We start from the raw sequence: 14852 nt of genomic DNA on the forward strand, positions 1-14852 counted from the left end.
AATTAAAAGCAATCTCAAAAAGGTGGGTCTTTAAGGTGGGCTTGAATATGGACAGAGAAGAAGAATTTTATTCATTGGGTTTTAATATAATTAGCCTCTCAATAATTTGATGCTGATAATGTTAATAGCCAAGTGCATAAGTCCCCAAATGGCGGCCCATTGAGAAAGTTCTTCTGGCCCGCCATGATTTCCCCCGTTTGCAGGTCAAAACCAGCTCACTTAGCAAGTGTTTTTGCTATTTGTCCATGTTTTCCATTCTGCATCTCTCTCTCTCTCTCTCTCCAGCAACTCAGGGATTTCAGCCTGCTTACAGGGCTGTCAAAAGGGGTAGGGGCCAAACTGGGGATAGGTGAGTGGGGGAGGGAGGAAGTCATGATGTGGCCCATCTTCCTGCTGCTGAAGCCAAAGTAAGCAGCATAGGTGGCCAGCTGGCCACATCCAAAGAGAGGGATTCCTGGGCATTAGCAGAATGCTACAACTCTCCCTTCCCCCCCACAGGTCCCTCCAACTCCAGATCGCCTGACTGCACCCACTTCAACTGATTCAGAACCACTGCAGCACGCATCCTAGCAGGTATATCTCAACGTAATCATATCTCTCCCGTACTTCAATCTTTCCATTGGCTTCCCATAAAATCAAGAATACAATACAAAATTTTAACAATAATCCACTCTCTTATATATAATTCCTCATCTACTTGGTTATGCTCTTCTCTCCGTATCTATCAACCTGCCAGACATTTAAGATCAATGTCAAAAAACCTCTTGGAAATTCCATCTCCAAAGCTTGCCAGACTACATTTTACAAGAAAACGTGCCTTCTCTGTGGCAGGTCCGTTTCTCTGGAACTCCATACCCAACTCACTCCGTCAAATTGCTAACAGAAATCAATTTAAAAAATCCTTGAAGACATACCTCTTCCAGCTGGCATACAATATTCCACTAAACGAACAGATACAATGAACAAACAATCAAATTGTATTTCAATTTCTGTTATAGTTTTACAGGCACTAGCTTCTTTCTCTAGTTTTGTAAAATTACGCTTATTTTAATTGTTTTTATTAATTAGTTTCATGTAAATTTTTCTTCTATTTTATTTTTATGATTTATAATCATATTTTTTATTTTTTCAAGTTTTTTGTAAACTGTTTTGATCAATCCTACTTGTAAAGGCAGTATATAAACATTTTTAAATAAATAAAATAAATAAATGGTGGTCCTGCTGCAGAATGAGCAGCCCAGTCAAAGAAGTCCCTTCCCTACCAGGTTTTCCTGCTGCTCAGATTCTTCTACTCCAGGAAAGCAGCAGTGGCCTCAGATATAAAGTGATAGTGGGGCAAGGATAAAATGCAATATTCCTGCGCTAAGCAGATAATAATCATAAACATTTTTAACATAAAAATACATTATACAAGGACTAAATTGCACAGGCTGGGTAAACAAATAAGCGTGGGAGTAGCTTGCTTATTGCGGCTGTTACTACCCCTAACCAATTAGGCTTGATACTTCTCTTTGATGCAGCTCCAGCACTGCTCTCTACATAAGTGGCGGGGGTGGAAGGAAATTAGAACCAAAAAGTTACCAATAAGGGCCCTGACCTCAGCGGTCAGAGTAACAGATAAGTATGAGAAAAATAACTGTGAAAGCTTGCTGGGCAGATTGGATGAGCCATTATGGTCTTCTTCTGCCATCATGTCTATGTTTCTATATAAAACACATTACCAATCAAAATAAAAACATACCCAGTCATCATGTACAAACACCATCTAAAAAACTACTGAAAAACTTGTCAAAATAAAAGTGCCTTTAGCTGTTTCCAAAACTGAACACAGTTAACAAGCAAATTCCCTCAGGCAAGGCCTTCCATAACAAGGCCAGAAACTGAAAAGCCTAAGAATAAGAACATTGCAAATGGGCCAGTTTTATTGATTGTATAGAAAGCTGTTGCTTACCAGCTGAAAGCAGGTCAGCAAGGTAGACTGGGCAACCCTGATTACCTGCTTTAAATAGGACACACAAAATTTTAAACCAAATTCTGTACCTAACATGTAACCAATGCAGCGATTTAAGCATCGCGGTCACTTGCTCTCTTAGGGAACATAGCGGCCACACTTTGCAGCAACTGAAGAGCAGTAACGCTACAGCTGGGTAAACCAACATACAGTGAATTGCAGTAGTCAATTGTAGTTAGTACAAATGCTTGCACCACAGAATGGAAATCCTCCCTGGAGATAATAAACTTCAAATGGCGAAACAATCTTAATTAAAAAAAAAAGAAAACAAAAAAAAAAAATAAACCCCACAGATTTCAAAACTTCTCTAATATGAAGGAAAAGGATAAATTAGGGTGCATACAAACAACCTGGTCCCTAACCGTGTCTGAAAATATCACTGGTACTCCCTCTAGGACCAGCCCATTGCAATCCTCTGGCAAAGGGCAGCAACTCACCCACAATGCCTGTTTTGTTGGGATTAAGAAATAATTGATTGCTCTTTAGCCAATCATTAATTGCTTGTAAAACTGCATTGATAAAGGAAACTGCCTTCCCCATATTACCAGGAACAGGAAAACACAGTTGTATATCATCGCTGTAGATTTTAAAAATTAAGCAGAGACTTTCCATAAGTTGGTACAGCAGTTGCAAATATATGTTACACAAAACTGGAGGAAGGGCAGACCCTTTAAGATCATCTGTGTGACTGCTTCAGCAAGAACTATCCCCAATTCTGACCTGTACCAGCTTTTAAACAAAAAAAAAGACCAGAATCAGTCCCATACTGCACCCCCTATGCCAAAATCTGATAATCTATTCAATAAAATGTCACGATTAATGGTATACACAAGAAAAAGGGATCCACAAAAATATCAAACTACCTCACTTTACCACTCCAAATCGTTATTTTTCAGGCTTTTTTTTTTTTTTTAATTATCTCTAACTGATAATGCGAAAGAATAATATACAAAAAGTTAATATACAAAAAATTCAATATACAAAAAATTAACAGTAACCGCATCAGCAAGCCTGACAACATGCCTTAGAAATTCTCACCAACTAGATGGATAAGAATCCTGCTCACTGAGGTAGTGTTATGCAGGCGAGAATGACTGGCAATAGTGGTACTTATCAAAAAATGTCCATTGAGCTCAGCAGGTACAAAGGTGAGACTTGGCGGGAGAAACCCCCTAATCTTCACCAGGGAGCTACTCTGGAAAGGCTCCCTCATGAAATAGACCTGCTGTGCCTTAGGGCGACCTAAGGAGAGCGCTACTGCTCGACCGGCTCTCGGATCCCACAAGGAATCGAAAGCGACCGCTAGTCAGAAGCAATGACATGCCTTCTCCGGGAAACGGAAAATGAGGGACAACCCTTGCAGGGGTGGACAGCCAGGCGTCCAGAGGGGAATCCATAAGAATTGTCCTGGAACTCAGTCGAATCCCCCCTTCCTGAAGGGGCAGGAAAGTAATGGGAATCGGAGCCTCCTGATCCCAAAAAATCTGTCAACTCTCTAGTTGAGAGCGGGGACACCATCATTGATTGCTGAGGTTCAGAAGTGACAATCTGCCACTGGCAGCCACCCTTGGATGGGGGAGGCCACCAAGGTAATCTATGAAGGGGACCCAGAAAAAACAGTCAGATGACTGCCGCTGCTTTGCCATGGCCCTGGCCTATAAAGAGATACATTGATTCAAAGAACAGAGGCTCCAGTTCAGTGATAAACCTGCCAGGGACGGAGGAATGCCGAGGCAAGCACAAGTCGCCCGGTTGTCTATCAACTCCAAGCGAACAACTCACTGCCGAAACTAGCAGGGAGCAACACACTAAGATGGAGTACTCAATCTTTTTGAGACAGTGCAAATTGAGAGCAATTACCCCAGGGAAGGAGCTTCCCCTCCTAAGAAAGCACGTGGCCCAGCAATGGACAACGTTGCATAACCGAGGACTCCTCTGTCCGCAGACGAGGCGATCCTGAAAAGGGGGAAAAACAGCTTGCACGCTACTGCAAGCAAAGGGCAGTGCCTCTGTTGTGGAATACTCAGCCCTCAACTCCCTCAGCTATGGACATGGCAATAGAGTGAAAGGCAATATCGCCCAGCTGATGGACTGAAACTCTCCTCACAGAGGAGGGTTCTACAAGCAAGAATGACTGACGATATAGCGATCCTTAAGGAGGACACTCACGGTGTACAGCAGATTCCAATGTGACTCCCAAACAAGGGGAAACCTGGAGGGTCACTGGGGAGCAACCCTGAAAAGGCTCCTTCATGATCTGCTACATCTCAGAGCACCCAAGGAAGAGTGCTATTCTCGACTATCCTCAGGGCTGGTGCCAGTCAGAGCAGTGTGATCCCTTATCTGGGAATGGAAAACGAGGGACACCCCTCAAAGGGGTGCACTGTCGGGCATCAAAAGGGGAACCTGAAAGGATTGCCCTGGAACCAGTCGAGTTTCCCCTTCTAGAGGGGAGAGGGAAGCAGCAGGATTAGAGGCCTAGGAACCCGCAAAGGAGAGTTGAGGCACAACCACTGATTGCTGAGGCGCCGATGCGACCAACCCACCACAGGCAGCCAGCCTCGGATAGGAGAGGTCACCAATGCAATCCCCAGAGTGGTCCCAGCTGAAGATGGTCCAATGACCGCCAATGCCGCTCCCTGGCCCTGTCCTCCAAGGAGGACAGGGCCAGGAAGCCCCTGAGGCTTGAGGCTCTGGATCAGAGAAAAAACATTTATCAGGGACAGAGCACCAAGGACTGTTCCACAAGAACATGATAGAGGGCAAAGACATTTGTCTCTGCTGAGAAATGAAAGGACACTGGAGTCACTCCTGTGATGTCCACTCACCTCAGAATCTTATCAGGAGTGCAGTCCTAGGCTAGCCCTGCAGCTGCAGACCACAATAGGAACATGCCATACTGGGTCAAACCACGGGTCCATCAAGCCCAGCATCCTGTTTCCAATAGTGGCCAATCCAGGACATAAGAACCTGGCAAGAACCCAAAATCTAAGTTTATTCCATGCTACTGTTGCTAGTAATAGCAGTGGCTATTAATAGCAGGTAATGGACTTCTCCTCCAAGAACTTATCCAATCCTTTTTTAAAACCAGCTACACTAATTGCACTAACCACATCCTCTGGCAACAAATTCCAGAGTTTAATTGTGCGTTGAGTGAAAAAGAACTTTCTCAGATGAGTTTTAAATGTGCTACCTGCTAACTTCATGGAGTGCCCCCTAGTATTTCCAATTTCCGAAAGAGTAAATAACTGATTCACATTAACCCGTTCTAGACCTCTCATGATTTTAAACCCCTCTATCATATCCCCCCCAGCCGTCTCTTCTCCAAGCTGAAAAGTCCTAACCTCTTCAGTTTTCCTCATAGGGGAGCTGATCCATTCCCTTTATCATTTTGGTTGCCCTTCTCTGTACCTTCTCTATCGCAACTATATCTTTTTTGAGATGCGGCGACCAGAATTGTACACAGTATTCAAGGTGCAGTCTCACCATGGAGCGATACAGAGGCATTATGACATCATTCCCTTTCTAATAATTCCCAACATTCTGTTTGCTTTTTTGACTGCCGCAGCACACTGAACAGACGATTTCAATGTATTATCCACTATGATGCCTAGATCTCTTTCTTGGGTAGTAGCTCCTAATATGGAACCTAACATTCAGGGTGATCCAGTACCGAGCGGTAGGAAGAGCTGCGTTAGTGCCTACGGCACCCGCGGTTACCGCCCGCACAGTGCAGCTCACCTACCGCTCGATCCTGAAGCCTAATTATATGTAAATGTAAGCCGCGTCCGAAAAGCCTTAGGCCCGCGCAACCAGGATACTGGATAGAGCGCCTATACAGGATCCTGGGTGCGCGGGCCTAAGGCTTCACGCCACGCTGGTATCTGTCATTTCAAATGTCATTTGAAATGACAGATACCAGGAAGCAACGGCGGCGACAGCGCAGAAACAACGGCGAAACGACTTGTCAGTGTCCCCCCTCCTCTCGGAGCAGGGCGGAAAAGCCGCCTTGCTCCGGGAGGAGGGGGGACACTGACAGCGACGAAGCTTTCCCCCAGCCCGGACACCGGCGAAGCCAGAAGACAGCGGCGGAGAAACGGCGAAACGACTTTTCAGTGTCCCCCCTCCTCTCGGAGCAGGGCGGAAAAGCCGCCTTGCTCCGAGAGGAGGGGGACACTGACAACGGCGAAGACAGCGGCGAAGCGACTTTTCAGTGTCCCCCCTCCTCTCGGAGCAGGGCGGAAAAGCCGCCTTGCTCCGGGAGGAGGGGGGACACCGACAGCGGCGAAGCAACTTACTTTTCTGAAGCCATCATCAGGAACACATGCGATCGTAGCTCCTCCCGATGAAGGACAAAGATGGCCGCCTGCACGGGGAAAGCGTGCAATTGGCCGCTGAAGACGTGATGTCGTGACGTCACGTCTTCAGCGGCCAATTGCACGCTTTCCCCGTGCAGGCGGCCATCTTTGTCTTCATCGGGAGGAGCTACGATCGCATGTGTTCCTGATGATGGCTTCAGAAAAGTAAGTTGCTTCGCCGCTGTCGGTGTCCCCCCTCCTCCCGGAGCAAGGCGGCTTTTCCGCCCTGCTCCGAGAGGAGGGGGGACACTGAAAAGTCGCTTCGCCGCTGTCTTCTGGCTTCGCCGGTGTCCGGGCTGGGGGAAAGCTTCGTCGCTGTCAGTGTCCCCCCTCCTCCCAGAGCAAGGCGGCTTTTCGCGCCCTGCTCCGAGAGGAGGGGGGACACTGAAAAGTCGCTTCGCCGCTGTCTTCGCCGTTGTCAGTGTCCCCCCTCCTCCCGGAGCAAGGCGGCTTTTCCGCCCTGCTCCGAGAGGAGGGGGGACACTGAAAAGTCGCTTTGCCGTTGCAGTCTCTGTGGCAGCCCCCGTCCGGACATCGGAGGGGGGCTGCAAAGTTTTTTTCGCTTTTTTTTTTTTGGCTTCGGGAGCAGGGGAGAGGCCTGGGGCTGCCACGGAGACCGGCACCCATGATCGCGGCGGGGGCAGGTGAGCGGGGGCTGGGGGAAAGCTTTCCACCTACCCTTACCCATGCCTCTACCGCCTGGGTCAGGGTAGGCGGTAAGTTTGCAGGTTAAACGCGCGACAAAACGGCAGGGAAAGGTAGCGTTAGTCGGGGCGCGGGTTACGGGATGCTAGGTGAATAGCTAATTCGCTCGTTTGCATGCAATATGCATGCTGCGGGCGGAAGGGGTTGCCCAGGGAATTTAGGCCGCGGTAGGAGTAGTTTAAAGGGGATTCGGGATCGCAGGAAGGGCTAACGCGGCCGAAAACGAAGTTAAAAACGGCTTAGGAGCAGGGTAAACGCGGCCGCACTTTACAGGATAGGCCTGATTGTAACTATAGCATGGGTTATTTTTCCTTATATGCATCACCTTGCACTTATCCACATTAAATTTCATCTGCCATTTGGATGCCCAATTTTCCAGTCTCAGAAGGGCTTCCTGCAATGTATCACAATCTGCTTGTGATTTAACTAATCTGAACAATTTTGTATTATCTGCAAATTTGATTACCTCACTTGTCGTATTTCTTTCCAGATCATTTATAAATATATTGAAAGTACGGGTCCCAATACAGATCCCTGAGATACTCCACTGCCCATTCCCTTCCTCTGAGAAAATTGTCCATTTAATCCTACTCTCTCTGTTTCCTGTCTTTTAGCCAGTTTGCAATCCAAGAAAGGAAATCGCCACCTATCCCATGACTTTTTACTTTTCCTGGAAGTCTCTCATGAGGAACTTTGTCAAATGCCTTCTGAAAATCCAAATATACTACATCTATCGTTTCACCTTTATCTACAGGTTTATTAACTCCTTCAAAAAAGTGAAGCAGATTTGTGAGGCAAGACTTGCCTTGGGTAAAGCCATGCTGACTTTGTTCCATTAAACCATGTCTTTCTATATGTTCTATGATTTTGATATTTAGAACATTTTCCACTATTTTTCCTGGCACTGAAATCAGGATAACTGGTCTGTAGTTTCCTGGATCGCCCCTGGAGCCCTTTTTAAATATTGGTGTTGCATTAGCCACTCTCCAGTCTTCAGGTACAATGGATGATTTTAATGATAGGTTACAAATTTTTACTAATAGGTCTGAAATTTCATTTTTTAGTTCCTTCAGAACCCTGGGGTATATACCATCCGGTCCAGGTGATTTACTACTCTTCAGTTTATCAATCAGGCCTGCCACATCTTCCAGGTTCACCGTGATTTGGTTCAGTCCATCTGAATCATTACCCATGAAAACCTTCTCTGATACAGGTATCTCCCCAACATCCTCTTCAGTAAACACTGAAGCAAAAAAAAAATCATTTAATCTATCCACGATGGCCTTATTTTCTCTAAGTGCCCCTTTAAACCCCTCGATCATCTAACGGTCCAACTGACTCCCTCACAGGCTTTCTGCTTCGGATATATTTAAAAACGTTTTTACTGTGGGTTTTTGCCTCTACGGCCAACTTCTTTTCAAATTCTCTCTTAGCCTGTCTTATCAATGTCTTGCATTTAACTTGCCAACGCTTATGCATTATCCTATTTTCTTCTGTTGGATCCTTCTTCCAATTTTTGAATGAAGATTTTTTGGCTAAAATAGCTTCTTTCACCTCCCCTTTTAACCATGCCGGTGATCATTTTGCCTTCTTTCCACCTTTCTTAATGTGTGGAATACATCTGGACTGTACTTCTAGGATTGTATTTTTTTTTTTTTTTTTAAACAATGACCACGTCTCTTGCATACTTTTTTACCTTTGTAGCTGCTCCTTTCAGTTTTTTTCTATTTTTCTAATTTTATCAAAGTTTCTCTTTTGAAAGTTTAGCACGAGAGCCGTGGATTTGTCAACTGTCCCCCTTTCAGTCATTAATTCAAATTTGATCATATTATGATCACAATTGCCAAGCGGCCCCACCGCCGTTACCTCTCTCACCAAATCCTGTGCTCCACTGAGAATTGTTCCCTCCCTTGTCGGTTCCTGAATCAATTGCTCTATAAAGTTGTCATTTATTCCATCCAGGAATTTTATCTCTCTAGCATGTCCCGATGATACATTTACCCAGTCAATATTGGGGTAATTGAAATCTCCCATTATTACCGTACTACCAACTTGGTTAGCTTCCCTAATTTCTCTTAGCATTTCACTGTCCGTCTCACCATCTTGATCAGGTGGACGGTAGTATACTCCTATCACTACAATCTTCCCCAAGACACAAGGGATTTCTACCCATAAAGATTTGATTGTGCATTTAGTCTCATGCAGGATGTTTATCCTGTTGGACTCTATGCCATCTCAGACATAAAGCTCCACACCGCCTCCCGGGTGCTCCTCTCTGTCATTGCGATATAATTTGTACCCCGGTATAGCACTGTCCCATTGGTTATCCTCCTTCCACCATGTCTCTGAAATGCCAGTTAAGTCTATGTCATAATTTACTGCTATACATTCTAATTCTCCCATCTTACTTCTTAGACTTCTGACAATAGCATATAACCATTTCAAAGTTTGTTTTCTGTTTGTATTTTCATTCTGCTTTTTAATTGATAGGAATAAGATAGAAGTTTTTAGCTCAGGTGAGTTTTTAAGTTACAGGCACTTGGACTGCTTTTCTTATTACTGGAAACTCACTGTCGGTATGCCCTAATTCTAATGCATCATATTAGTATCCTTTGAAGATACCTCCCTCCGACTGTCGGCTTTCCCTTTTGTTCTAGTTTAAAAGCTGCTCTATCTCCTTTTTAAAGGTTAGTGCCAGCAGTCTGGTTCCACCCTGGTTAAGGTGGAGCCCATCCCTTCGTAAGAGACTCCCCCTTCCCCAAAAGGTTCCCCAGTTCCTTACAAAACTGAATCCCTCTTCCTTGCACGCACCATAGTCTCATCCACGCATTAAGACTCCGAAGCTCTGCTTGCCTCTAAGGACCTGAGCGTGGAACAGGGAGCATTTCAGAGAATGCTACCCTGGAGGTTCTGGATTTAAGCTTTCTACCTAAGAGCCTAAATTTGGCTTCCAGAATCTCCCTCCCACATTTTCCTATGTTGTTGGTGCCCACATGTACCACGACAGCCGGCTCCTCCGCAGCACTGTCTAAAATCCTATTTAGGTGATGCGTGAGGTCCGCCACCTTCACACCAGGTAGGCATGTTACCAGGCGATCCTCACGCCCACCAGCCACCCAGCTGTCTACATTCCTAATAATCGAATAACCAAGTATGGCAGCCGACCTAACCCTTCTCTCCTTGGCAGTGGCCTTGGGAGACACATCCTTGGTGCAAAAGGACAATGCACCACCTGGAGAGCAGGTCCTTGCTACAGGATCCTTTCCTGCTGTATCAGGTTGATGCTCTCCGATCATGAGACCTTCTTACTCCAAGGCAGCACCAGGGCTGCCAGTCTGAAGTTGGGACTTGGTTGCTATGTCCCTGAAGGTCTCATCTATATACCTCTCTGTCTGCCTCAGCTCCTCCAGGTCTGCCACTCTAGCCCTCCAGAGATCGGACTCGTTCTCTGAGAGACAGGAGCTCTTTGCATCGCATGCACATGTCCAACTTCTCACCGGTGGGTAAAAAATCATACATGTGACACTCGATGCAAAAGACTGGGAAGCACCTCCCCCCCCCCCCCGCTTGCTGCTGGACTGCTACCTTCATCTCAAATTTGTTTAGTTCCTAGTTAAGTTTTAGGTTGCTATGGGAGGAGGAATGTGTCTAATTAACGTCCTTTAAATGTATTAGTGAATTCACTATATGTCTGGTAGTGGCCTGCAGGGGAATGATCAAACTCTCTATAATGTTTTTTGTTTTTTTTTGTGAAAGTGGCACCTGCCTATAAATTAAAGGATGAGCTAGGGGTGGGTGGGTTGGGAAATACAAACAGTCTAACTTCAGTTAGTCAGCCAGAGTGACTCACTGCTCTCTTGATTAACAAATGTTGGTACCTAATCAAACCAAATCACATTACCTTAACACCTTTCCAAGGTGAGTGCTGAACTTTTCAACCTTTTTACTTAGGTATACTCTGCTCCTAGCTTATTTCTAGCTTCTGGCTACTTCTTTTTTTTTTTTTTTTTAATATACAAACACTCAAACTTTATTTTTAATAGTCTGTAAGGCAGCTAATAAACTGAACACACTAACTACTGCTTATTAGCTGCCTTACTGACTATTAAAAGCACAAACACACTAAATTATATTCCCAAATAGTTAACTTCGTCCCAATACTTTTAAAAAAACAAAAATTTCCCAAGCAAAAACTTACTGATTCCTTTCAGCCACCAGCAAGGTGATCCTCTCCTCACAGTGCTTCCACAGTTGTGACCACCCAGAGGGAAAAATCCACACACGCACACCCCAATGCCCAGGCGAAAGAGGGCAACTGGAGGCTCTCTGCTATGAAAGCACACTTGGTGGACTCATTCCATGGTAACCCATCCACGGATGGTGGCACACCCATGATCCTGAGTGCTGAGCTTGTAGGAGAAATCCCATGACCCAGCAAGGATCGTGAACCATGTGCCTGAGTCGGTGGTTACACACCACCCCACAACCAAGCACAGAGTGTGTAATGACACCTTCCCTGCCAGTGCTCCTCCTCATTATGTGGTACGGACTGACACAGAGGCTGAGACTATGCCGAAAGATGGCAGAACTCTAGTGTGGCTGAGGACTGCATAGCCGGGGAGAACGCCGCCTGGCAGCGACCAAGGCTCTTGGAACAGATACCTAATCTGTCCCAACCACGCAAGCTGCTCATCAATGGCACAATAACTCTAGGGGAGTGGAGAGGACAGTGTGACTATGGCGTCTCCAGCACCACTGGTGCTTTGGGTAAGGCATGGTGAAGGCTGGCGGTCTCTGGCGTTGTCCCCTTCAGTATCAGAGATCGCTTTGGGAGGCGGGCCATCGAAACTGCAGCGGAACCAGCTCACCTGAGAACCCCCCATAGGGAACAATTGCAGCAAAGTCCCTGACAAGCGCAGGTACTTATAGAGGTCTGCAGACATGGGTACTGGGATGTTGGCTATGTTCTCTGCAATCCAGTCATAACCCTATTTCAGCTATTTACTAGGTTGCTGTATGGGTGTTAGGGACCGATTATTAATGAGGACAGGCAAGTGGGGCCAGCTGTGAGCGGGATCGAGAAGGAAAAGGATAGTGCCTCTTCAGCTGGAAGAAGTGCCTCCTCTGCACAACTCTTGGTTACCTCCTAGGTGAAGAGGCCAGCTCTGGAGTGCCAGTGGAGAACTGCTGGAGCTTTGCATAGTGTTCTTGGATCTGTGCGACTGCTTCTTTCAATCTATTTCTGAAGAGGTTCTCTCCTGTACATGGCATGACAACTAGTATTTTCTGGACTTCTAGTTGGAGATAGAGATCTGCAGTCAGGCGAGTTTGCATGGGTCAATCCCCGTGGCAGAAACTCTTGATGTCTCAAAAATAACAAAGGTTGAGCGGACCATGTGTTTTCCACACTCCAACTCCTGGGTCACCAGTGACTGGAGGGTGCCTTGATGCTTTTGAGAAAGCTACTCAGCCATCCCCCGGCATCCGCTTCAGTACATCCCACCTGTATTGGGCCCATGAAGAGCTGGTAAGAGGCTATGCAGCAGTGAGCACAGCCCCCTAAAATACCTTGCTTCCAAGGGTACCCAGAGTTTTGGACTCCTTCCTAGGAGACACCAAGGAATGAGCCCTATCCTCTTGGCCTTCTTGACAGCGTATTTGACCATCACAGATTGATGCAGCAGCTGTTTTTTTTAAATCAAATCCAGGAACCTTGTGGACAAGATAAAAGTGTTTGCATTATTATTGATGGGAGCCACAGAGAGGAGGTTCTTCGACATCCTTGTCTGAACCTCCTGAAGAAATTAGTGGAATGGGACTGCCACAACTTCCTTAGGGGGCTCCATGAACTGAAGAATGTCCAGCATTTTGTTTCTGGTCTTATCCTCAGTCTATAATAGAAATGGAATGGCTCTGCCATTCTCCGGACAAAACCTGTGAAGGAAAGGTCCGCAGGAGTGGACTTCCTTTTCTCTGCAAGATGAAGCTCCAAGGTCCCTCAATATCAATGCCTCTAATGCAGATGCTGAAATATTTCTCCATCAGTTTCAATTGGGACTGCTGGCCCTTCTGGATCATGATGGCTCATTTGAAACACTCAATCTTGCCGCACTGGGGGCATTGATGGAATTCACTAGACATGCTCGCCAAAAAAAAAAAAAAAAAAGAACAGAAGCAAAAATCAAACTTTATGGCAGCGGTGGAATAATGGCCCCCCCCACCCCCCGAACTTACAGAATGCTCGAAAATCTACCTAGGGAACTATCATGTAAGAAGATTGCAAGGCCCCATAGAGAATGATTCTTCTGCCATAAAACTTCCTAAAAGCCTAGAAGCAGGAGGAATGAGGCAAAAAACTGTGACCTGAGGGCTCCATGAAAAAAGAAAGATTTAGGGGCCCCTGTGTGCATGTATGGTATAATGGGCATGCTCAGTGAGGCATCATCAAAGTTATAGAAGCTTTCACGTAACCTGTTTTGGAAAACTTACATCAGATGATGTCACCCACGTGTGAGGGACTGCCACCCTGCTTGCCCTCTGAGAAACATATTTTGAATCAATCTGCCTTCCTAGTTTTCACCAGGCTTCTTTCCAAATTAGAACCTGCTTCAGTCCCATACGATTACCTTGTTGATGGAGGAGTTCAGAAGATGAGTTTCAATACATCAATCATTCCTGGTGAACTTCCAACCTTTACAGTGCGCCACCCCAATATGAGCTTAGTAGCTTGATGAGTTCCCATGGCTAAGAGGGTGGGAGGCAGCTCCTTCAGGAACTCCTTTATAACCACTCTTGAGCCACTCAGTACATTAAGCTCCAAGGGGGCCTCCTGCTATTACCTTTCCTCAGGCCTGTGGTCCCTTCTTCTAGCGTATGGCAACATGTAGAAGGGTTTCACAGCACTTCTTGTTTGGGAATTAGCATTCATTATGCTTAAGTGGGTCTCAACAAACTTATAATGGAAAACTTGGCCTACATCTATCATTTAATAAGATACTGATTAAAAAACATGGCCTGTTTACTTTTCTTCACAGAAAATCTAAATTTGCTTCCACTATAACCAAACTCTTTCCTGTTTTGCCCTCCAGTGTTGAAAGCTATGTAACCTTACTTTATTTATTTATACCATGGTGTTGCTTTCATTTATTTTGCTGTATTAGGTGCCTTCAATGTTGTGCCTTTCTCAAGATCTGGACACCGACAGGGTTTAGATGCTGCTAGATTGTACTTTAACCAAAAGAAAATTATTTTGATAAGCTATACAAATTTATTCTATTTAAATCTGATCCATGGTATATAAATATATTTCATGAATATTCATTGTGGGGACTCAAAGCTCAAATGTCTGCAGCCCTAGAGGACTGGAACTGGCCAACCATATTCTATATAAAAAATTAAAACAGATTCAGTATTCTATTTTTACACTGCCAGTATTTAGGAAGGAACCAAAGATATATATATGCTTTGTGTACCCAAAGGTAACAGAAGGACAATGCATTGCCTTTCACTTACGTTGTCTGTTTTTTATAGAAGTCTGTTCTTCTTGGATGGTTGTTTCGGTCACTCGGGCAAAAGAAGTAGCAGTTGCACAGTAGCCATGATGTACCAGATAAGAAGATACCATACTAGGAGATTTTGAAAAGAAAAATAAATTTTATAACTGCAATGTATTTTGGCAATGCACTAAGGAAACAATCAATTTAAAGATGAAACCTTACATCTGGCTTTTTCAAACTGAGGCTGCTTTGGAGGCTTAAGTATATCTTTACTAAAGGGGA

General features: G+C 45.2%; 1 protein-coding gene across 2 annotated transcripts in view; it reads right to left on the reverse strand.

Annotated features, from left to right (window-relative positions):
- RANBP10 (RAN binding protein 10) overlaps positions 1-14852 on the reverse strand; it is a 239138-nt gene that overhangs the window by 52564 nt on the left and 171722 nt on the right. For both annotated transcript variants that reach the window (XM_029608819.1, XM_029608820.1), the window contains exon 7: positions 14587-14699. In XM_029608819.1, coding sequence (XP_029464679.1) covers positions 14587-14699 — 113 coding nt within the window. The remainder of the gene's footprint in view (positions 1-14586; positions 14700-14852) is intronic.

This window comes from Rhinatrema bivittatum, chromosome 7, assembly GCF_901001135.1.
Source record: "Rhinatrema bivittatum chromosome 7, aRhiBiv1.1, whole genome shotgun sequence".
Classification (NCBI taxonomy): Eukaryota; Metazoa; Chordata; class Amphibia; order Gymnophiona; family Rhinatrematidae; genus Rhinatrema; species Rhinatrema bivittatum.